The sequence below is a fragment of the Capra hircus genome, chromosome 10 (assembly GCF_001704415.2).
Source record: "Capra hircus breed San Clemente chromosome 10, ASM170441v1, whole genome shotgun sequence".
Taxonomy (NCBI): domain Eukaryota; kingdom Metazoa; phylum Chordata; class Mammalia; order Artiodactyla; family Bovidae; genus Capra; species Capra hircus.
The window spans coordinates 16162419-16184817 of NC_030817.1; the positions used below are offsets into that span (position 1 = coordinate 16162419).

A 22399-nucleotide genomic window follows, 5' to 3' on the forward strand; every position below is an offset into this window, starting at 1 on the left:
AGCCTCTTCCAGCACTACTTTTCCAGCCTTCTCCTTTTTTCATTTTATTTTTAACTATTGACTTGACTTGTATGGTTGGAAGATGCAAGCTGTGAAACTTCAAGCTGCTAATTTGCCCAGAGCATTGCCACCAAGGATTGCTTTGAGAGGTTGTCCATCCAGGTTGGGTTTCTCTCTGCTGCTGGACCCCAAGACTCTGAACCATCTGAGAGACAAGCAGTTCTTCCAAGAAGGGCTCCCCGGCCAGTGAGTGTGGCCCCTGTCCTTGCGCCTACAGGTGGATCAGGGCTGGAAGGGTCTTTTAGACCTTCCAGTCAGCTGTATTTGTGTAATGAGACTTGTAATAAATAGAGAAACTTTCTGCTCTGGTCTGTCCTGGTACTTTGGCTGCCTCTAAGCCCAGAGTGTTCCTGCCCTCCTCTGAAGCCTAGCAGAGGAAGATCCCAGCTTTCTGCAGATCAAATACACCATAATGAGTAGGACAGCGCAAGACCCAGGTAAACCTGGCTGCCTTTCGTCTCTTGTTCATTTCTCATGAAGTCATGACTTCCTCCTCTCTGTCCCCACCTTCCAAATTCTGAGCACACAACTGAACATCCAGAACCCTCTCTTGTTTTCTTCACAAAGAAGAAACAGGTTCTTGAGAAAGCAGAACCGGACAACATGGAAGAAACAGCTGTATGAGCATGGAAAGAGCACTGGAGCCCAAGGACAAGGCACTGGAGCAGACGGCTGCCATCCAGACACAGCCCTGAGCCCCTCCACACTGGTGGAACCCTCACGCACAGAGTATAGATGCAAGAACCCATTCACTACTTCAGCGAGTGTTTACTGAACACTTATTCCATGCCAGACACTTGGGAAGGAAACATGAATGACCCACGCAATGTCCCTGTAGTCAAGAATCAGACTGTCAACAAGCCCACACCTGAAAGAACAACCCCAGGCAGTGCTAAGACTCTAGAAAACCAGGTACTGTGATTTGGGAGAGGAGGGAGGTACAGAACGTAGAGGGGTGGGATGGGGCGGGAAATGCGGGGGAGTTTCAAAAGGGATGTGATGTATGTATACCTATGGCTGATTCATGTTGAAGCTTAACAGAAGAAAACAAAATTCTGTAAAGCAATTATCCTTCAATAAAAAAAAATTTTTTTAAATAATAACCCACTAGATGGCAACGTCTATGCAGCAGAGGACCACCTCTCATGGAATGGAGCCCCAACCCCTCCTTCCCATTCCCACCCCCAAACCTGTCTCTGCCCCAACAAATGACAAGGCAAGCCATAATAACTATTTATATTTTAAAAATAAAGCAATGGTTTCAGCAAGCATTTAGTTTATGCATTTTAAGGGACTGAAGAGTAAACACTTTGGCCTCATCAAAAAGTGAAAAACCATCACTGTCCACTTCCCTCCCAGCCCTAACTCGTCCTCCTACCAGAAGTTTGACTTTTCTTATGTACAGAGGATCTGTGCACACGGACACCGCGGGCTCACCTCGGGTCCTGGCCCAAGCACCGCTGCCACGCAGGCAACTCCAAGGTGCTGAGGCCGAGGCAGTGAGCACAACTAAAGAGGACAGGCATCTTGATTACAGAGCTCAGGGCAAAGGAGAACTGGCACAAACGTCTTATTTTCAGGCAATTGTCCCCAAGCTGTTGAGTACAGCCAGATGCAGGCAAGGCAGGAGCGGTCAGCTTGGGCTGATTGAAAGGAGTCCCTTCAAATTCAGGGTGTCTAAGAAAGGATTGTTGCTGGAGAAGAGGTGAGGAGAGGATTTGGGGCTGCAAGCAGTCCCCACCAGAGGTGGAAGAGGTTATCTAACCCAGCAGACCCAAGGCCCATTCAGGGGCCACCTTTTCTTCTTTCCTTTCACCTCTCGGGAGACCCTTGGAGTTCTCAGGGCAATGATCCAGGTGAGTCTGCAGTGAAGGACACAGACCATGGGCTGGGCTCGCCCTTCCTCTGGAGGACATCTCCCTAGAGGGGCTGGAGCAGGAAGGTGAGACAGCAGCCAGGACTGACTCCAGGATTCTCTCTGGCCCCCCAGCTCCCAGAACCTGCAGGGGGAGAGCGGGGCCCCAACCTGTGTGGTGGAAAGGGCACCCCCCCTACAGAGACAGGGCAAGCTCTGGAGTGGCTTCCAAGAGGCAGAGCGCTGTCCTACAAGACACAGATGTTCCTCCCAGTTCCCCCAGAAACTGCTCGGGTGAAGGCTGTGGGGCTGGCAGGCAGAGCTGTGCTGGCTGGAGAGGTGGGGGCGGTCCGAGTCCCCCGAGTCACTCCTCCGCTCTCTGTCAGAAATGCTCCTCCTGGACAGTGGTGGGGGCTTTGTTGCTCTTGCTGTCCTCCTCCTCGTCCCCCTCCTGGGGTTTCTACAAGACAGACAAGGGGACAGCCCTTGGGGTGAAGAGGCAGGGACTCCACCCTGCTGAGTATCTGCCTGCCCGTGCGTCTGGAATCCAGGGGGAAGACCAGAGTCCCAGGCACTCAGCATCCCCGACTGAACAAGGACGAGGACAGGGGCTCCGGTCACACACAGTGCTCCCCAGACACACACACCATCACGACAGGAGCAAAGGAGGAGCGAAAAGGTCAGCCTTCCAGGACACCACAGACTCCAGGGACCATCTCACTGTGAGTGCCACTGAGCTCCGGTCACCCTCCTCCCCTTCTGACAGCCTCGCCCCACCTGGATGGACCCCCACGTGCCTGTGCAAAGGCCCAGGTCTGACCCCTCCTCAGGAGTGCTGACTACCCCCAGTCAGGGGCAGCCCCCAGGGGAGGAATACAGTTACCACGTGTGTGGAACAGATCGCACAGTGGAACTGTTTACAAAGACAGGATGCGGTATGGCTCACAGTATGTACATACTAATATAGCTCCCCAGAGAAGAGGAGGCTTCGGCTCTTTGCCATCAGATTTCTTGAGGACGATGGCTCAGAATTAGTTCTTCAGGGTCACACTTGCTAGCTGGGTGGGATTAATATGCCCTGAAGATTATACTCTGAGGCCTCTAAGTACTAACTGCCAACTTGGGTGTTTGTCTGCTGTTTTAGGAACACTTTGCTTCTTCCCTCAGGGCCTCTTCTCGCTCCCAACAAGGCCTTGAGCACGGGCCGAGCCCCACACAGCTCTGACCATCAAGGCTGGCGGAGCACACGCAGGCCACGTCAGCTGGACAAACGGCACTTCACCCGCCACGACCCCCAGGGCAGCCCATGGCAGAGGCAAAGCGGGAGATCCAACATCCAGTTCTCCATCTTGCTAGCTTGTCGGCACCAGCTTGGCCTCAGCCCTGAGAAGCCCTCACTCAGGAACCAGCAGCCGCCTTCAACCATTCACGTCACCTCCTGTCTCTGACACACTCATGCACACACATCTGCCTCCTTCAGCACGACCACCTTGAAGTCACAACCAAACAAGGCTTATGTCTCTGTGGCCAAGAACTACCAACTGGAAGAAAAATGGAAACCCAAACACAGATTGTCATCATCAGCGTCAGTCCTGACCCACTGGAAGTCCTGGCTCTTTCTGCCAATGACACACCTCACTGATCAGAAAGCGCAGCTCTGGCCCGATGCGCTCCCTGCCCTGTCGTCCACTGGCGCTGAGGCTGAAGTCCTGGGACGGTTTGCAGGTCCCACTCACACCCGCCACCTCGGTGGGGAAATGATGGCTCCTTCACGACACCCTCTGACAGCCCTGACTCCCCTGGGCCCAGCCCCGCGTGACTCTGACCCCCGTCCCACCAGCGCCCCCAGGTGCATCCAGGACAGCACCGTGAGCCTGCACCCACTGGCCTCCTGGCCCGACGCGCGCTGCTTCCCGCAGTCCACACGCACAGGACTGAGCCCTCACCGCCTGCTGGATAACAAGCCTGGCCCATGGGGGCAAGGAACTGCCTGCGAGACAGGGAACTGTGGGACGACCTAAGTAGCCAACAGGAGGAAACGGACGTGTACATGGGGACGTGGGGTCAGGGGGCAGTGGTGTAGAAAGGCTGTCAGACTTTCCTGCAGAAACAAGCAGGGCAGAAAGCCCAGTGCACAGTGTACCTGCAGGAAACACACAGGGAAATGACTAAAGTGTTACTTACTAAATTATCTCTGGTTGCTACAAATATCAGCCACTTACGACTTCCACTTCCCTAAATCTGAAAGGGAAACACAGATTATAAAGTAAACATAGCAAAATTTGTATCACTTCACACAATGGGTCACATTTCAAATTGAAACGTTTTTACTAGAATCCATCCTGTTATCACAGGCATCTTTTACCCAGGCTCCCAATGGATTCACCGAAGTGTCCCAGATCACGTTTCCTTGTCTCTGGCACAGGGACCAGACCATCTCCACAGGCTGGTGGCAGGGTTCTCACAGGCTCCTGAGGAGACCGCCCCTGTCCTAGGTGTTCCCTGTGTTCCCACTGAACATCCTGTCCCAGGCCATCTCCCCCTTCCCCTGCTACTTGCTGCCACCTGCCAACTCCAGAGCGTGAGATCAGAGGACAAAGACCTAAAGATTAGCATCCGATCATCAAAAGGACTAAATATACCTGTTTCAGATTCAATTTTTCTTGTGGAAATTGACAAAGACTTCTCAAACTGGTAAATACGTCAGTTTGGACCTTACATACTCTGAGAGCAATGTAAACAAGTGGTATTGACAGTACCTTTCTAGAGGACAGCTGAGTAATACATATCAAAGTCTTAAAAATGGGCATGACCACTGACCCGTTACTCAAGGAAATACTTTGCTAAAGAGCATGCCCAAAGATCCAGCTTCTGGGATACTGATCACAATATTGTTTAAAAACAAAATTTAGAAACAACCTTAATGTTCCTGGACAAGAAAACTATTAAATTGTGTTTATCCATGTGCAGTTCTTAGGTTATTGTGCAGTCATTAAAGGTATGCTGCAAGTGGGAGGAAAAGTGTATCATAAGAAACTAATGAACTGATAAAGTGCTGGCATGCGAAGAGCTGACTCATTGGAAAAACTCTGGTGCTGGGAGGGATTGGGGGCAGGAGGAGAAGGGGACGACAGAGGATGAGATGGCTGGATGGCATCACTGATTCGATGGACGTGAGTCTGAGTGAACTCCGGGAGTTGGTGATGGACAGGGAGGCCTGGCGTGCTGCGATTCATGGGGTCGCAAAGAGTCGGACACGACTGAGTGACTGAACTGAACTGAACAAGTAAAAAAAAAAAAAAAGGCACGAAGAACAAGATTCCATTTCTATTAAAAATACAGCTATGTACACTATTATATGTGGATACAGACACATATAAGAAATGCAAAAATAACAGCACCTCATCTCTAGCTGACGCTATTACAGGTGACCATTAAATTTTTACACTTTTCCATATTTTGTAAAGTTATTTTACAAAGAAACATGTATTACCTCTGTAATAAGCTTTAGGTCTTTTCTTCTATTTTAAAAGGAATATATCCTACTATGCTCCTTCTTAGAGCTGAAAATTCCTTTCATCCTGGCTCAGACTTGAAACCTAACAGTTTGATTAAAATACTCCATAGCCCATTAGAGCAACTGGGAAGCACTTTTCTGTTCTAGATCAAACTCCTGGTCCTCTCCCCTTTCACCACCAATGTCTACTTCCTGACTTCTCCTTTTAGAGCCCTGCTAGCAACCCAGTGGTCTCTCCGTCCCCTGGCACTGCCCACTGCCTGGGGGGCAGTCACATGCCAGGAGAGCCACTGCCTGGAGACTACCACCACCACGACAGGGTGATGGAGCCAGCCACCAGCCTTCCTCCCCAGTCACCGATGGAGGCTGAGAGGAGAGGAGCTGGGGCCTCGGGACTTGTCTCAGGACCCCGGGGTGGGTGTTGCTCCACAGACCGTGACACAGGGCCCAGCTCTGGGGACCAGAGCAGGGAGGCCAGGAGCAGGGAAGGAAGTGGGAGGGAAAACCCGGAGAGGGCAGCAGAAAAGCAGGGCTGAGCCCCGCGGAGGAAACCCTTTGTCTCCACGTGTGTGACGCTGAGCGGCTCTCACAGCTACCAGTCCCCCGGGCGCTTCCCCCGCTTCCCACCAGTGCCACAGCTTCAGCAAAGTCTGTGCCCACATCTCGGCCCACCAGCTCCCACATACTCACAGTCTCAGGAGCCTCTGCCTCCGGAGATCTGCCTTAATGAATGCTAAGATCAAGGGATGACAAAGAAGGGCAAGTTACCAAGCAGAGCAATGGTCAAGCTCATCCACGAGAGGGAGCGCTTACTCTCCTAAGGGTCACGGGTATCCCATCTCCTCCGGACCTTCCAGGGATCTGGAGGTTCCACCAGCCAGCTTGACAGAGCCTGGGAACCACTGCTGTGCCAGACAGGAAGAAGCCAGTGATGACAGTGGCCTCCATGCATAGACCCCTGATATTTCCAGGGAGTTTGCACACAGTGCTCCAAGCTTCACAGCCATCTCCATTCTACAGATTAGGAAAGTGGGGCTCCAGAGGCTGGTCCGCTTGCCCAAGGTCGAAGAGCTATGGAGGTCAGTGTCACAGTGCAGGGTTCCAACAAGGGTCTTTTGCGGGTAGGGTGGGGGCAAAGCCCATGCTCATGCCTCCCAAAGATACTTCCTCACGAGCCCTCCGCTTTGCACCTCTGCTCCAGTGTCCCAGATCTGTGTGATCAGTCAGGACACTGGGGTCTGAATCTGCCAACAGCATAAACCTGGGTGCAGTCAGAGCATCACTTTGTCCTGGGGCCCTGACTCACCAGTGAGCACTGCCCCAAGGGTCAGGAAGACACACAGGAAGATGTTCCCAGGCATGGTTCCATAGTTGTCGATAATCTGGCCCTGGGAGATGGTGAAGACGATCCCGAATACCTGCAAAGACATGGAGAAGACTGGAAACAGGGGCCCAGCCAAGCAGCCCATGGGGAGCTGAGCTGCCCTAATGCAGCACCTGCACCCACCGAGCCCAGTAGGGAACACAGACCCATGGCTCCAGTGCCACCACCTAACGAGAGGCCTACCTGGGCAGACATGTTGAGGAGGCCAGACGACACAACTTCTGATTCCGGGTATGTCAGCTCCACGGCAAACTCAAACCCCAGAGTGAGATAGCCGGTTATGGAGAAGCTGACAACCAGATCACAGAAACAAGGTAAGGGAGGACTTCCGGAACAAGGAGGACAGGAGCCCATCTCCTCCGTATAACGACTTTGCCTGTTGTCTTTCTTCCCATCAAGACATTCCAGGCCCTTGAAAATCAGGCCAGGCCAAGGAAACAGGGACCCTTGCAGGCCAGAAAGAAGCTGAGGCTATTTTCTCAGCGGCCCTTTGGGGATCCCTGTTCCTTCCGCATTTGACCATCAATTAGATAGGGTCAGCATTTACAAGAGGGGTTGGGATGCCTGGAGTGTTCAGCCCTCAGCTGAGAACTGCTGTGTGATGGGTACATGGCCCTGGGCTGGCAGGGAAGTCCCTGGATATTGACCAGCCTCTCCATAGCTCTCTGGGACTCAAGGGGAGGGGTTGGGGTCTTGAGTGTCCTTCAGAGAGGTGCCAGCAAAGCAGGACTCAATCTCTCTCTCTTTCTCTCTCTCATACACACACACACAGTCACGTACAGCCCACAGAAAAACAACTGGGAGGTGGCAATGAGCAGAGATCCCTGTGGACAGGTTCTTTCTCATATAACTGGTCTAGAAAATGCCAGTCCTGTGATCTGACATCTGCACCACACCTTCTGCTGCTTCACATCTGTAATCACTCTCATTACTTCTAACAGCTGCATACATATGGCAGGCCACTCTTATCTTCTGGGTCTCAGAGCAGTTATGTGACATGCCTGTGGTTTTAGATAGTCCCCGGCGTAAGTGACATTAAGATCCACCCTTTCTGATTCCCAGACCCGTGTGCTTCTGTGGCCCCCTTGTTGTCCCAGGCAGAATTCATAAAGACAGGACATTTCCTAGCCTCCTAGAGATTTGTGAAGGACACGGTCCATCTCATCAGCATGGATGGGCCTGGAAGCCCCCAGGGAGCCTTCTGAAATGTGACAGGTGAACATGACCTCTGGCCACTATTTCCATTTTTTCTGGAGGTCAGTGAGAGGCTGCAGAGGAACTCCTATTGCTTCTAGGAGGTCAGAGCTCTAGGAGCTGTGCAGCGGTGCTTTCCAGTTAAGCAGGTGAGAGGTGAAACTTACCCAATTATGCCAGCAGTGATGTATACTATCCACAGGTGTCCCAGGTTCAAGGTCCCTGTGTATCCCGCCATGCCCACTACAGTCATGATGTAGAGTACGAGGGTGGTCTCCCTACAGAGAGAGGCGAAGGTTCTAAGTGACGGCCCGCAGACTTCACCAGGATATTTCCTTCCTCCCTCCCTCCCTCCCTCCCTTCCATCCTTGGGGCATCTAACATATGTCAAGTCCTCTGCTGTGTGCTGGGACATCTACTCACATGAACATGGTGTCCATGTGGTTAGTGGACAGAAGACCCATGATCACACAAATAGTTCTTGTGCTCAGAGCTATCAAGGGTCAGACCAGGACAGTATGAAGCATCTTGAGGCATGTATGTTCTGCTGTAGACCCCTCTCAACCAGATCACTCTGCACCTGGACTTGACACATCCTACCTACATAAAAGAAGGGCACAGCTCTTTCATCTCCTTCTCCTTCACCAAAAAAAAAGGGGGGGGACACACATCAGCTGTGGTCAGGTGGCAGTGGTCACAGGACCAAGAAGCCCATTCTGCTTGTCTGCATCGCCCCCCGACCCCAAGACAGTGCCAGGCAGGGCCCTGACTGTGAGAGTCTCTGTCATCTCTGAGTCCTTCCTCTTGCCACCTGCACACGTGCAGCACAGCTTTTCCGCTGAATCTGAACTCCTCCACTCCTGACAGTGCGGCTGAGAGAACATTCCCCAGCCCTGAACGAGTCCTTGACCCCAAAGCCCAAGGGAGAAAGCTGCGCCCCTGCCAGGTGCATGTCCCTCTGCTGGTCCCTCAGAAGGCCCATCAGTGCTGGCTTCTGCTTCAGGCTCACCCTGCTCGTGCCCCTCCACGCACCTCTCCCCCAGGTTGCCCCTCAGGACTGCTGTGGCCCTGACTCCTGCACTGGGACCGGCCCCTCTCCCTGTCCTCCTGACTGAGGCCAGGGACCCACAAGGCACCTGCTTGTGCACTCTGGCCACGAGCATCAGGACTCAGACCACGAAAGCTCAGAGCCTTCCCTCATCTCTGCTGAAGCCAGAAACACGGTGGGGCCGGCTGTGTATACTGTGCTTACATCAGACTGACACTGCAGTGATTGGATGCCAGGAATTCTGTTGAGCCCTTTACATGCAGTTAGTATTTCATTCAACTCTTACCAAAGGTGTGCAAGAAAAGTCTGTACAACTATCCTGAATGTGACCAAAGAGGAAACATGAGGCTTAGGTTATGTGTCCAAAGTCACACACGCAGTAACCGCACAGCTAAAGTTTGAACCCAGAGCTGGGCTTGGAAATCTGTCCTTTTCTGCTCCCCTACACAGGAAGACTAACACCCTGTTAGTTTCTGGAAAAGAGCAACAGCCTTTGAAGGACACCTCTCCCTCCTGGGTCTTCAGAGCAGCTGCTGAGGTCAGAGGGCCTTCATCTCTTCTCGCCCTGCTCCCCGCATCCAGGCCCTCCCGCTGCAGAACCCAGCCCCATGGACACCCATCTCCCTTGCTGACCACACAAGCTTACCTTTTGCCGTATTTCTTTACACACAGCTTCTTCTTAAACCACTAGCCTGTCTGCAAAACTATCTGTAGCCTCAGCCAGACATAAATGGACCTGACCATCCAATTTCCATCTCCAAACCAAAGGGGACACACCTGGGGGCCTCAGAGAGAAGGAACAGGCACCAAAATGCCCAGATGACAGAGCTCCCCCACCCCTTTCTCTGCCCAAGTAGTGGAGCGGAAAGAAGAATGTCCCTGCTGATTGCAGGATGCAGACATCAAATGCCACTAGGAACCGTGTCAGCTAGACTCTGCAGTGTCCTCCCAGCCTTTCACTGTCTTTTCACTGTCTTTTCTGGTTCATCTGGATCATCTGGTTGCCCACATCCTGGCCCAGCAAACATTCCAATCCCTGCTTTCTGTTGCCATAGAGCAAGCCTGGAAGAGAAATGCTGTTATTCCCTGGTTCAAGGGTGGTCAGTCCTCACTGCCTGAAACCAGCAACCAGCATATGGCAGAAATGAGGCAGTAGCCCAGCTCCACCAGCAGTAATTAGGGCCAGCCAGGCTCCTCCTTGTGTCCAGCCAGGCAGCCACATCCCCAGGGAGTGCCTCAACTGGCCTTTGATGAGGGCAGCCAGAGGGAGCCCTGGTCTGACCAGAGCCTCACAGAAGCAGGTTTGTGTGCAAAGAACAGGTCTGCCGCTGTCTGTCGCCTCCAGACACTGGGAACTTTGGAGGCCTTGACAAAGCAGCCCAGAATACTGCCCTGCCCAGCGCAGGACAGCCCAGGCAGCTGCCTCACTGAGCAGCATTAACTGAGCACCCAGTGGATGTGGAGCCCGGGACAGACACAAGTTGAGCCTCTGTTTTCAGAGCACTTTTCCCAAGGCTGGCTACTGAATTAAGGTATCTAGGTTGATTTTTAAATGCAATTTAAAAATTGACATCCATAAGGGGTGGAACTGAATTGACATCCATGAGGGGTGGAACCCAGGGATCTGTGTTTTTACTAAGCGTCCTGGCTGCTACTGCTGCTAAGTCACTTCAGTCATGCCCAACTCTGTGTGACCCTGTAGATGGCAGCTCACCAGTCTCCCCCATCCCTGGGATTCTCCAGGCAAGAACGCTGGAGTGGGTTGCCATTTCCTTCTCCAATGCATGAAAGTGAAAAGTGAAAGTGAAGTCTCTCAGTCGTGTCCGACTCTTAGTGACCCAATGGACTGAAGCCTACCAGGCTCCTCCGTCCATGGGATTTTCCAGGCAAAAGAGTACTGGAGTGGGTTGCCATTGCCTTCTCCGATTAGCCTGCAATCCACTAAAATTTTAGTGGCTCTTAGAAACACACAGTGTAATCAGGACTAAACCATATCACAGTATTTACCAATGATGTGGAAGCAATTGCAAGGTAATTCACTGAAAATTTTTGGAAGCACAGAGCTCCCTGGTTAACCCCAGGGGGTCCATGAAGGAGCCATGGGAACCTGGCAATGCAATCACCTTCTCATCCCCACTCTTGGGCATTTCCACTTACTTCCAACTGCTGATCCTTTCCCATGTTTCTTTTCTCCTTCCTCTGCTCCTTCCATGATCTACTTCGATGGAACTCGGAAAGGCCTGATGTCCTCTATCTCTAATCTTCCTATGGTCCCCACAGGGAAGGAACTGCTTCCCTCATTTTATAAATGAGGAAACTGAGCCTCCAAGAAGATACATCTGAACAGCCTCCTTGACCACTCAGACCCCAGCTGCTGAGCCAGGTTCCTAATGAACAAGTCATTTCAAAACGGTCTCCAATTCAGTCCAAGAGGAAGAGTCACTTACTTGTAGGTTTTGGTCCTATCCAGCCAGATGCTTGAGATCACAGTCCCAAGCATTCCTGCAACAGCGATGGTCAGGCCGATTCTTCCAACGATCACACCTTCCCCCTGGAAAAACCACAGCCCCAAGGATCACTCAAGGATGGAACAGAACATCTGATGGGGCGCAGTCACCAGCAGGCAAAGGGGTAAAGGCGTGCCATTACAGCCAGTTCTCAGAAAGTATTAGAATGAGATGACCTGTAAGAAGCTGCCAGTGGGGACAGAATCCTAGAATAATTGCTCCTCCCAACATAATATAACCCTGGATGTGTGTGGATCATACTGAATCTTGGGGGAAAATAAATTCTATCCTAGAACCACTTTTAGACAGATTTTTAAAAATATAATCTTTATGGGAAACCTTTGTCATTATTCCCATCTCTAAGATGGAAAAACGATATATATATCCAAAGAGTCCATACTTAAGATTTTTTTTCCACCTATCAGTGCTAAAAGGATAGAGAGATAATAATTATATCTATTTAAAGTGTTTTTAGAAGCCAGACAGCATGCTGGGCATTTTTATATCATCATCTCATTTAATTCTCTTAATTCTGCACCATAAGGTTAGGAATCAATATCCCCCTTTTACAGGTGAAGACACTGAGGCAGAGTGAGATTAGCCCACTAGACCAAGGTCATGGGGCCTTTATTGAGTGCAGAGGTAGGATTTGAACTCAGAGCTGTCAACCTCCAACACTGGAACACTCAACGCACAGTGGCCCATGCTCCCACAAGCATGAGACCCTTGAGTTTTAAAAAGAGGCCTGGAAAAAATAAAAATAAAAAGAGGCCTGGGCCTTGGATCCCTGATTCTAAATACTCAGAGTCCCATTCCCAGCCCTCCCTGGTTCTGGAAACATTTACAACAGGCTTTCTGTTGAGCCACTAAGCGTTTAAAATTGAACCTTGTCCCCATTTCACAACTTAGATGTTTCAGCTGCAAGTCTGCGTGTATATATGTTTGCCTACTATGTTGTCTGGCACCATGTTATGTACTTTATACATATATATCTTAGCATTTACTTTCTAAGCCTCAACTAATTTTTCAATAAGTAATTAGGCTTCTTCTGAGAAAAGAAAATGAGAGCTAAGAGACGGTAAACCAGTTTATCATACATCTGAGTTCTATTGGCAGTGGGGCTGAGACCCAGAGCCGCCTCCCTCCAAATCTTGGATTTCACACCATAGCATGCTGCCTCCCCAGCTCCTGCCCACTCTAGAGATTGCCTTCTCTCAGGACCCAGCAGGTTTGGGGAACACCCTTACCGTGTAATGGAAGATCACCATGCGATTCAGCAGGGTACACAAGGCATAAAAGGCACCAGCATTCAGACCTGAAGGAGGCAGGGAGAAACAGCATGAGGGGCGTTCTCCTGCTGGCGCCATTGCTCACTTCTGCTGCCAGGTCAGAAATCCTCACCTCCTAGCAGTGAGAGTGGTGCCCTCAGAGAAGAAGAAATGCTCCAAAACAAACAAAAGTAAACACTTTCATCTCTTCTTAACCACCCAGCATTGTTGTCTCATCCCTTTAGCTCTGTCCTGGAAACCCAGGTTCCAGAAAGTACATATTACTCCCAGTCAGAACTGTTTACATCCCTCTTGAGAGTTGGCCTGACCTAAGGATTCAGTGAAACTACTGGGCACTTTTCCACCTCCTCCTGATGACCTAGGCCCCCTCGAGAATGCTCCAGACCTCTAACCCCTGACAATATTCCCTCTGTAGGTAGATTGTCACCTCTTTCCAATATCCCTCTTTCAACTCTCTACTCAGATTCCATATCATCCAAAATCCTATATTTGAAATCAGAAAGGACCCTAAAGAACATCTAGTTGACTCTCCTGATTCATTGATTCACCCATCAAGTAAATGGAGCACCTAGAATATATTTTTGGAGAAGGCAATGACACCCCACTCCAGTACTGTTACCTGGAAAATCCCATGGACAGAGGAGCCTGGTAGGCTGCAGTCCATGGGGTCACTAAGAGTCGGACATGACTGAGCGACTTGACTTTCTCTTTTCACTTTCATGCATTGGAGAAGGAAATGGCAACCCACTCCAATGTTCTTGCCTGGAGAATCTCAAGGACAGGGGAGCCTAGTGGGCTGCCATCTGTGGGGTCGCACAGAGTCAGACACGACTGAAGTGACTTAGCAGCAGAATATATTTTAGTAATTGGTGTCATTAGAGAATGAGGCCATTTGTCTAAAACCATATAGTGACTTTGTAACTAAGATGAGACTAAGACTGATCCAAGGAAAAGGGCCTCCTACCATCCCTTCATAATAATGATTATGATGGTGGTGAGGCTCACATGACTACCACTGGCACACTTGGCATTGGGTCCACTTAGAAAGATGTAAGACAAGACACGGTGCCCAGGCAGGGAAGCCTCAGGAATGGATGGTGATGGCTGATGGTGATGGTGATAGTGGTGGTGATTGTGGGGGTGATGGTTGTGATGGTGGTGGTGGTGATGATGATGGTGGGAGTGGTGGTGATGGTGGTGGGGGTGGTGGTGATGCTGGGGGTGGGGGTGGTGGCAGTAATGGTCATAGTGGTGGTGATGGCACTGGGGGTGGTGAATATGGGGGTGATGGTGGTGGTGGTGATGGTGATGGTGGGGGTGGTGGTGATGGTGGTGGGGTGGTGGTGATGCTGGGGGTGGGGGTGGTGGTGATGTAGAAGGTGGAGGTGGTGATGGGGTGATGGTGATGATGGTGGTGGTGATGGTGATAGTGGGGGTGGTGGTGATGGTGGTGGGGGTGGCAGTGATGCTGGGGGTGGTGGTGATGCTGGGGGTGATGGTGGTAGTGGTGGTGTGGGGGTGGTGGTGGTGGTGATGGTGGTAATGCTCGTAGTGGTGGTGATGGCACTGGGGGTGGTGATTGTGGGGGTGATGGTTGTGATGGTGGTAGTGGTGATGGTGGGGGTGGTGGTGATGGTGGTGATGGTGATGGTGGGGGTGGGGGTGATCGTGATGGTGGTGATGGTGGGGGGCTGGTGGTGGTGGTGGGGTGGTGGTGGTGGGGGTTGTGGGGGTGGTGGTGGGGGTGGTGGGGGTGATGGGGGGTGGTGGTGGGGAGGGTGCGGGGGTGCTGGTGAGGGTGCTGGTTTTGGTGGTGATGGTGGTGATGGTGGTGATGGTGGTGGGGGAGGTGGGGGGGTGGGGGGTGGTGGGGGGGGTGGGGGTGGTGGGGGGGTGGGGGGTGGTGGTGGGGGTGGTGGGGGTGATGAGGGGGTGGTGGTGGGGATGAGGAGGTGGTGGTGGGGAGGGTGGGGGCTGCTGGTGAGGGTGCTGGTTTTGGTGGTGATGGTGGTGGGGGTGGTGGGGGTGGTGGTGCTGGTGGTGCTGGTGGGGGTGGTGCTGGTGGTGGTGGGGTTGCGTGGTGAGGGTGGGGGTGGGGGTGGTGATGGTGGGGGGTGTGGGGTGGTGATGGTGGTGATTGTGGTGATGGTGGTGATGGTGGTGGGGGTGGTGGTGATGGTGGTGGGGGTGGTGGTTGGGGTGGTGGTAATGGTGGTGATGGTGGTGTTGATTGTGATGGTGGTGATAGTGGTGGTGGTGGTGGTGGTGGTGCTGGTGATGGTGGTGGTGTTGGTAGTGGTGGTGCTAGGTATCGAGTGTTTTAAGTTATGGCATCAGACGGCTTGCAGGAGGTTAACAGAGGATTGGGAGATGAGAAAGTGAGGCTGGAATATTTTTTGAGGTGTTTGCTGAGAGCTGATAGGTGTGAGATAGATTAGCAGAATAAAGAGAAAGGAAGATTTAAGTGGGTAAAGAAGATGATTTGTAGGTTGCATGTGTGTACCACTCGGTCATGTCGACTCTTTGTGACCTCATGGTCTGCAGCCTGCCAGGCTCCTCTGTCCATGGAGTTCTCCAGCAAGAATACTAGGAGCTAATGAAAGGAGTAACAGAGAACTTAAAGAAAGAAGAGAAGTGATGGAGAGTGACAAACACAGTTTTATTTACCAAGTCCTGGTCTGAGTGTGAAAATATAATATTTTAATCATTCAAATTACTGATGGATTTTTATTGCCTTCCTTTGCATCACTGAAATCTTAAGGTAAAATGGTAAGCTATCCCAAGAAGGCTTATGAAAAGGTTAACTAAAACATTTAAAATTATTGAGGAAATAACTCAAAACATATGAATAGCTCAATGTAAAATATCTATCACAGTATAATAGATAAGAATGCCTTTGACGCCAAGATCCAAAAGAACTGTTATTATAAAGCTACATGATGAAATGTGATACAACCATTGACATTTTCATGAAGATTTTTATAATACTATAACAAGAATTTTACTGCATAGGACATAGAGAGGAGAAAGAGAAAGGAGGGATAAAAGAGGAAGAGAGGAAAACAGTAAAGGAGATGGAAGATGAAGAGGAAGATGAAGTATGAAGAAAATTTTCTACTCCATTCCTACTCCATTTCCTACTCCAGGGATATTCCTGAGCTAGGGATTGAACCCACATCTCTTTCATTAGCAGGAGGATTCTTTACTACTGAGCCAGCAGGGAAGCCCAATGGACGGACACCTACAGGCTATCTGAAATGACTTCGTTTTAGACCAATTATTTTAACATTCAATCCTTACTCAGCTGCCTAATGATAAACAAGAGTTAGTCCCATGTTTTCCAGGATATGTTTTTGGTAACAATCATTCTAGAGGAGTATTAACAGATGTTGCATACACCAAAATTAGTTTCCTAGTAAGGGAAAATTGAGCAATCCTAGGTTAAACTGGCTTCTTATTTGTAGCAGGAATTCTCAGAAACTAAGGGTAATGGGCAACATGAATCTCCAATTAGGTATACATATTACAGCATTTCACAAATGTATGTGACCACGAAATATTTCAGTGTAGTGGAGTTATTCCATGGAGCTAATTTAATGCCAAACACATGTGCAGGAATTTTTCACTTATAATGATAGCATTTACTTTTAAGGAACAAAAAAACAAAATTACTTGAAACATTAGCAGCATACGTCTCTGTGACATTAGATTAGTGAAGAATTTCTGAAACTCCTTCTACTATCTTATTTTCAGCTCTGACTCTGCCAAAAAGTCTTCTCTTCCCAAGGATTAGCTGAATATATTTGCCATTAATTTCAATGCCTGTCTTCCACTAGACCAACCCACATCATTATTTAGGCTCAGAATGCTTCCTGAACTTCATATTCAAGTGTCCAACTCCCTCCTAAGTAGTACTTTCTCAGTAGTTCATTGTCATTGTCACAATATGACCAACTCTCTCATATCACAATATAACAAACTCTACTACTTCTGTCTTTTTTATCTTAATGATAAAATAGCTCTCAAGCTGGAATCTAGTGGTCTGCTCTCACTTCCACAGACTGTCCTTCATGACCAACTTGTTCCCTTGGCTTACTCATAGTTTCTGATCCTCCATTACTTGGCCTGTGAGACACCAGGTTAAGACCTATCTCTATCTGATTCTTTCTGGTAACTCTCAGCCAATTATTGCAAGACTTACCGGGATCATTTACTTAGATTTTCTTACTTGAAACATTAAAAAACAACAAAAAAAAAAGCTTCAAATTTATTTTTTTAATGCCACCACACAGATTGCTGTTTAATCTATGAATTTATTGGGGAAGGGCATGGCAACCACTCCAGTATTCTTGCCTAGAGTATCCCATGGAAAGAAGAGCCTGATGGGCTACAGTCCATTTGGTCACAAAGAGCCGGATACAACTGAAATTGACTTAGCACACACGCACACGCACTATGAATTTATGAGTCAGACTCAGGCACTTCTGAAAGAACTGGGAATTTTAAAATCATAAAATATGTCACTTCAAATCACTGATATTGGAAAAACTGGATATAAATTCTGGAAGAAAGTAAAATAATTATTAGCTACTTACTTCACATCAATAAATAAAATATTCCAGATAAGATTAAAGATCTAACTGTACTTAAAATAGCTTAGTAATCTTGAGATGAAAAAGGTGGAAAAGACTTTCTAAGGTAAACTTGAAAGCAGGAATAATAGGCATAATTATAGATATAATATAGGAAAAACTCCTGAAGTAAAAACCTGAACTTGCAAATTAAAACAGCTTCCTTTGTAGCATTCATAGTGATGATAAAAGGCCAGTATCTAAAATGGCTTTAATATTTTCTGAATTCCAAGGATAAGGAGAGAATTCTAAAAGGAATTCAAGCAGAAAAAAAAAAAAAGTTTCCAAAGAAAAGAATACATTTTATTTAAGATTCCTTTGAGCAGTAACAATATGAAGCGAATCGCCAGTCCAGGTTCGCTGCACGATACTGGATGCTTGGGGGGTGCACTGAGAGGACCAGAGGGATGGTACGGGGAGGGAGCGGGGTTCAGGATGGGGAACACATGTATACCTGTGGCAGATTCATGTTGATGTATGGCAAAACCAATACAATATTGTAAAGTAATTAGCCTCCAATTAAATAAATAAATTTATATTTAAAAAAATAACTAACTTCAGAGTTCAGTTTAATGTTGGACAGGACATGAGCATTTCCTGGAGCAGTTCTGTCTACAGGAAGAGCATTAAGAAATTTGAAATCATCTTTGCCATCATGTCAGCAGTAAGAGGAGATTGAGAAAGTCCTTGAGAAATGCACCTGGGAGTCCTGGTCTGTGTTTTCCGGCAACATTTGCAGGATCAATAATAATTAGCTAGGGGCAGTCCTAAGATGGCAGAGGAATAGGATGGGGAGACCACTTTCTCCCACACAAATTCATCAAAAGAACATTTCAACGCTGAGTAAATTCCACAAAACAACTTCTGAATGCTGGCAGAGGACATCAAGGCACCGAGAAAAGCAGCTCATTGTCTTCGAAAACAGGTAGGAAAAAATATAAAAGACAAAAAAAGAGACAAAAGAGGTAGGAGGGAGCTTAGTCCCGGGAAGGGAGTCTTAAAAAGAGAGAAGTTTCCAAACACCAGGAAACACTCTCACTGCCGAGTCTGTGGCGAGCCTTGGAAGCACAGAGGGCAACATAACAGGGAGGAAAAATAAATAAATAATTAAAACCCACAGATTACGAGCCCAGTGGTAACTCCCCCAGCGGAGAAGCAGCACAGACGCCTGCATCCCCACTAGCAAGGGGGGCTGGGCAGGGAGGCGCGGGCTGCATTGCTTTACAAGGAACAGGCCCGAATGCCCCAATGCCCAGTGTAACCAGAGCGAGCTAACTTGGGCTAGCAAACCAGGCTGTGGGATAGCTACCACGCGAAAAGCTCTAACATAAGACACCACCAGGACTGCACACAGAACAAAGGACAGAACAGAATTAGCCGGCTGCAGACCATCCTCCTCTGGTGACAGGCAGCCAGAGCTGGAAGGGCCCGAAGGGGCAATCGCAGCCCCAGAGAGACATTATCTACGAAACTGCAAACAGGCTTCTTTGCTAACTAAGACTTCAGGGGTTCTGGACAGTCATCATCCGCCTGAGAAGGGGCGCCAGCTGTACACCCAGAAACTGAACAGCAGAGACGGGAGAGGCGATAAGTCGCAGCGACCGCGCTCGCCAGACACCCGAGCTACTCGGACCTGGGAAGGGCCCAAAACGCAGGCCCAACCAGTCTGCGCCTCTGGGGACTACCTGAGTGCCTGAGTGGCTTAGACCTGGGAGGTGCATGTAGCTCAGGGCCTGCCTCAGACGGTTCCCAGCGGAGCACCTAGAGCCTGAGTGTTGTGTGCAGTGAGCGGGGCCAGGCCCAGCATGTCTGGGACACTGCGAGCACTCACCAGTGTTATTTGTTTGCAGCATCCCTCCCTCCCCACAGCGCGACTGAACAAATGAGCCTAAAAAATTGTCCTCCACTGCCCCCTTGTGTCAGGGTGGAAATCAGACACAGAAGAGACCAGCAAATAGAAGAAGCTAAAACAGAGGGAACTGCCTTGGAAGTGACAGGTGCAATAGATTAAAATCCTGTCGTTAGTACCCGTTACATAGGAAGGGGCCTATAGATCTTGAGCAAATATAAGCCGGACCAAGGAACTATCCGAAAATGAACTGACCCACACTGCCCACAACAACAGAGAAAGTCCTAGATATATCTTTACCATTTTTACGATCATTTTTTTTTATGTTTATTTTCTCTTCTTTTCTTTCCTTCTTCTTTTTGAACACTTTTTAATTTTTAAGTCCTCTATTTCTCCTTTAGTTTTCATTTTTTTATAACCTACTATTACTTCCCCCCAAAAAAGACCCTATTTTTTTTTTATTTTATTTTTTTTTAATTTTAAAATCTTTAATTCTTACATGCGTTCCCAAACATGAACTCATAACATCTCTATCCCCATGCACCAGTTATCCTGCATTAGACTTTCAATTCTACATGATAGTATATATGTTAGAATGCCATTGAGTCCAAAAGTCCGTTATACACATCTGTGTCTTTTTCCTGTCTTGCATACAGGATCGTCATTTCTTCTAAATTCCATACTGTATTGGTGTTTTCTTTCTGGCTTACTTCACTCTGTATAGTCGGCTCCAGTTTCATCCATCTCATCAGAACTGATTCAAATGAATTCTTTTTAACGGCTGAGTAATACTCCATTGTGTTTTTAAAGCAAACTTCATATGTATTGACTTTTTGTATTTTTGAAAATCCAACCTCTACTCTAGCTTTTTGTTTTGCATTCTTCCCACATAACATCTCTCTAGATTTTTAATCTTTGCTTTTTGGTATTTGTTATCAATTTTGTACCTTCAAAAACCCATCTTCAGTACCCATTTACTTGAGAGTGAGATTACTGGCTGACTGCTCTCTCTCCTTTGGACTCTCCTTTTTCTCCACTAGATTGCCCTGTCTCCTCCTCCCCCTTTTCTTCTCTAAACTCTGTGAATCTCTGTGTGTTCCAGACAGTGGAGAACTCTTAGGGAACTGATACTGGCTGGATCTGTCTCTCTCCTTTTCATTCCCTCTTTTATACTCCTGACCACCTTTGTCTCCTTCCTCCCTCTCTCCTCTCTGTATAATTCTGTGAACATCTCTGAGTGGTCCAGACTGTGGAGCACTCATAAGGAAGTGATTACTGGCTAGCTTGCTCTCTCCTCTTTGATTCCACCTCATCTCATTCAGGTCACCTCCAACTCCCTCCTCCCTCTTCTCTTCTCCATGTAACTCTGTGAACCTCTCTGGGTGTCCCTCAATGTGGAGAAACTTTTCATCTTTAACCTAGATGTTTTATCAATGTGGTATAGAAGGGGAAGTCTTGAGACAACTGTAAAAATAAAACTGAAAACCAGAAGCAGGAGGCTTAAGTCCAAATCCTGAGAACACAGAGAACTCCTGACTCCAGGGAACATTAATCGATAGGAGCTCATCAAACACCTCCATACCTACACTGAAACCAAGCACACCCAAGGGCCAACAAGTTCCAGAGCAAGACATACCATGCAAATTCTCCAGCAACAGGAACACAGCCCTGAGCTTCAATATACAGGCAACTCAAAGTTACTCCAAAACCATTGACATCTCATAACTCATTACTGGACACTTCATTGCACTCCAGAGAGAAGAAATCCAGCTCCACCACCAGAACACTGACACAAGCTTCCCTAACCAAGAAACCTTGACAAGCCACTGATACAACCCACCCACAGTGAGGAAACTCCACAATAAAGAGAACTCCACAAACTGCCAGAATACAGAAAGGCCACCCAAAACAGCAATATAAACAGGATGAAGAGACAGAGGAATACCCAGCAGGTAAAGGAACAGGATAAATGCCCACCAAACCAAACAAAAGAGGAAGAGATAGGGAATCTACCAGACAAGAATTCCAATAATGATAGTGAAAATGATCCAAAATCTTGAAATCAAAATGGAATCACAGATAAATAGCCTGGAGACAAGGATTGAGAAGATGCAAGAAAGGTTTAACAAGGACCTAGAAGAAATAAAAAAGAGTCAATATATAATGAATAATGCAATAAATGAGATCAGAAAACTCTGGAGGCAACAAATAGTAGAATAACGGAGGCAGAAGATAGGATTAGTGAAATAGAAGATAGAATGGTAGAAATAAATGAATCAGAGAGGAAAAAAGAAAAATGAATTAAAAGAAATGAGGACAATCTCAGAGACCTCCAGGACAATATGAAACCTCCAACATTCGAATTATAGGAGTCCCAGAAGAAGAAGACAAAAGAAAGACCATGAGAAAATACTTGAGGAGATAATAGTTGAAAACTTCCCTAAAATGGGGAAGGAAATAATCACCCAAGTCCAAGAAACCCAGAGAGTCCCAAACAGGATAAACCAAGGTGAAACACCCCAAGACACATATTAATCAAATTAACAAAGATCAAACACAAAGAACAAATATTAAAAGCAGCAAGGGAAAAACAACAAATAACACACAAGGGATTCCCATAAGGATAACAGCTGATCTTTCAATAGAAACTCTTCAGGCCAGGAGGGAATGGCAAGACATACTTAAAGTGATGAAAGAAAATAACCTACAGCCCAGATTACTGTACCCAGCAAGGATCTCATTCAAATATGAAGGAGAAATCAAAAGCTTTACAGACAAGCAAAAGCTGAGAGAATTCAGCACCACCAAACCAGCTCTCCAACAAATGCTAAAGGATATTCTCTAGACAGGAAACACAAAAGGTGTATAAACCCAAACCCAAAACAATAAAGTAAATGGCAACAGGATCATACTTATCAATAATTACCTTAAATGTAAATGGGATAAATGCTCCAACCAAAAGACAAAGACTGGCTGAATGGATACAAAAACAAGACCCTATATATGTTGTCTACAAGAGACCCACCTCAAAACAAGGGACACATACAGACTGAAAGTGAAGGGCT

At 48.1% G+C, this 22399-nt stretch overlaps 1 protein-coding gene across 1 annotated transcript in view; it reads right to left on the minus strand.

Annotated features, from left to right (window-relative positions):
* Positions 2151 to 22399, minus strand: part of LOC102175964 (feline leukemia virus subgroup C receptor-related protein 2) — a 30055-nt gene continuing 9806 nt past the window's right edge. Inside the window, exons 3-10 of the mRNA XM_018053757.1 lie at positions 12813 to 12880; positions 11506 to 11609; positions 8178 to 8288; positions 7000 to 7105; positions 6739 to 6850; positions 6123 to 6165; positions 3052 to 3064; positions 2151 to 2375 (exon numbers count right to left, since the gene is read on the minus strand). Coding sequence (XP_017909246.1) covers positions 2298 to 2375; positions 3052 to 3064; positions 6123 to 6165; positions 6739 to 6850; positions 7000 to 7105; positions 8178 to 8288; positions 11506 to 11609; positions 12813 to 12880 — 635 coding nt within the window. The 3' untranslated portion in view covers positions 2151 to 2297. The remainder of the gene's footprint in view (positions 2376 to 3051; positions 3065 to 6122; positions 6166 to 6738; positions 6851 to 6999; positions 7106 to 8177; positions 8289 to 11505; positions 11610 to 12812; positions 12881 to 22399) is intronic.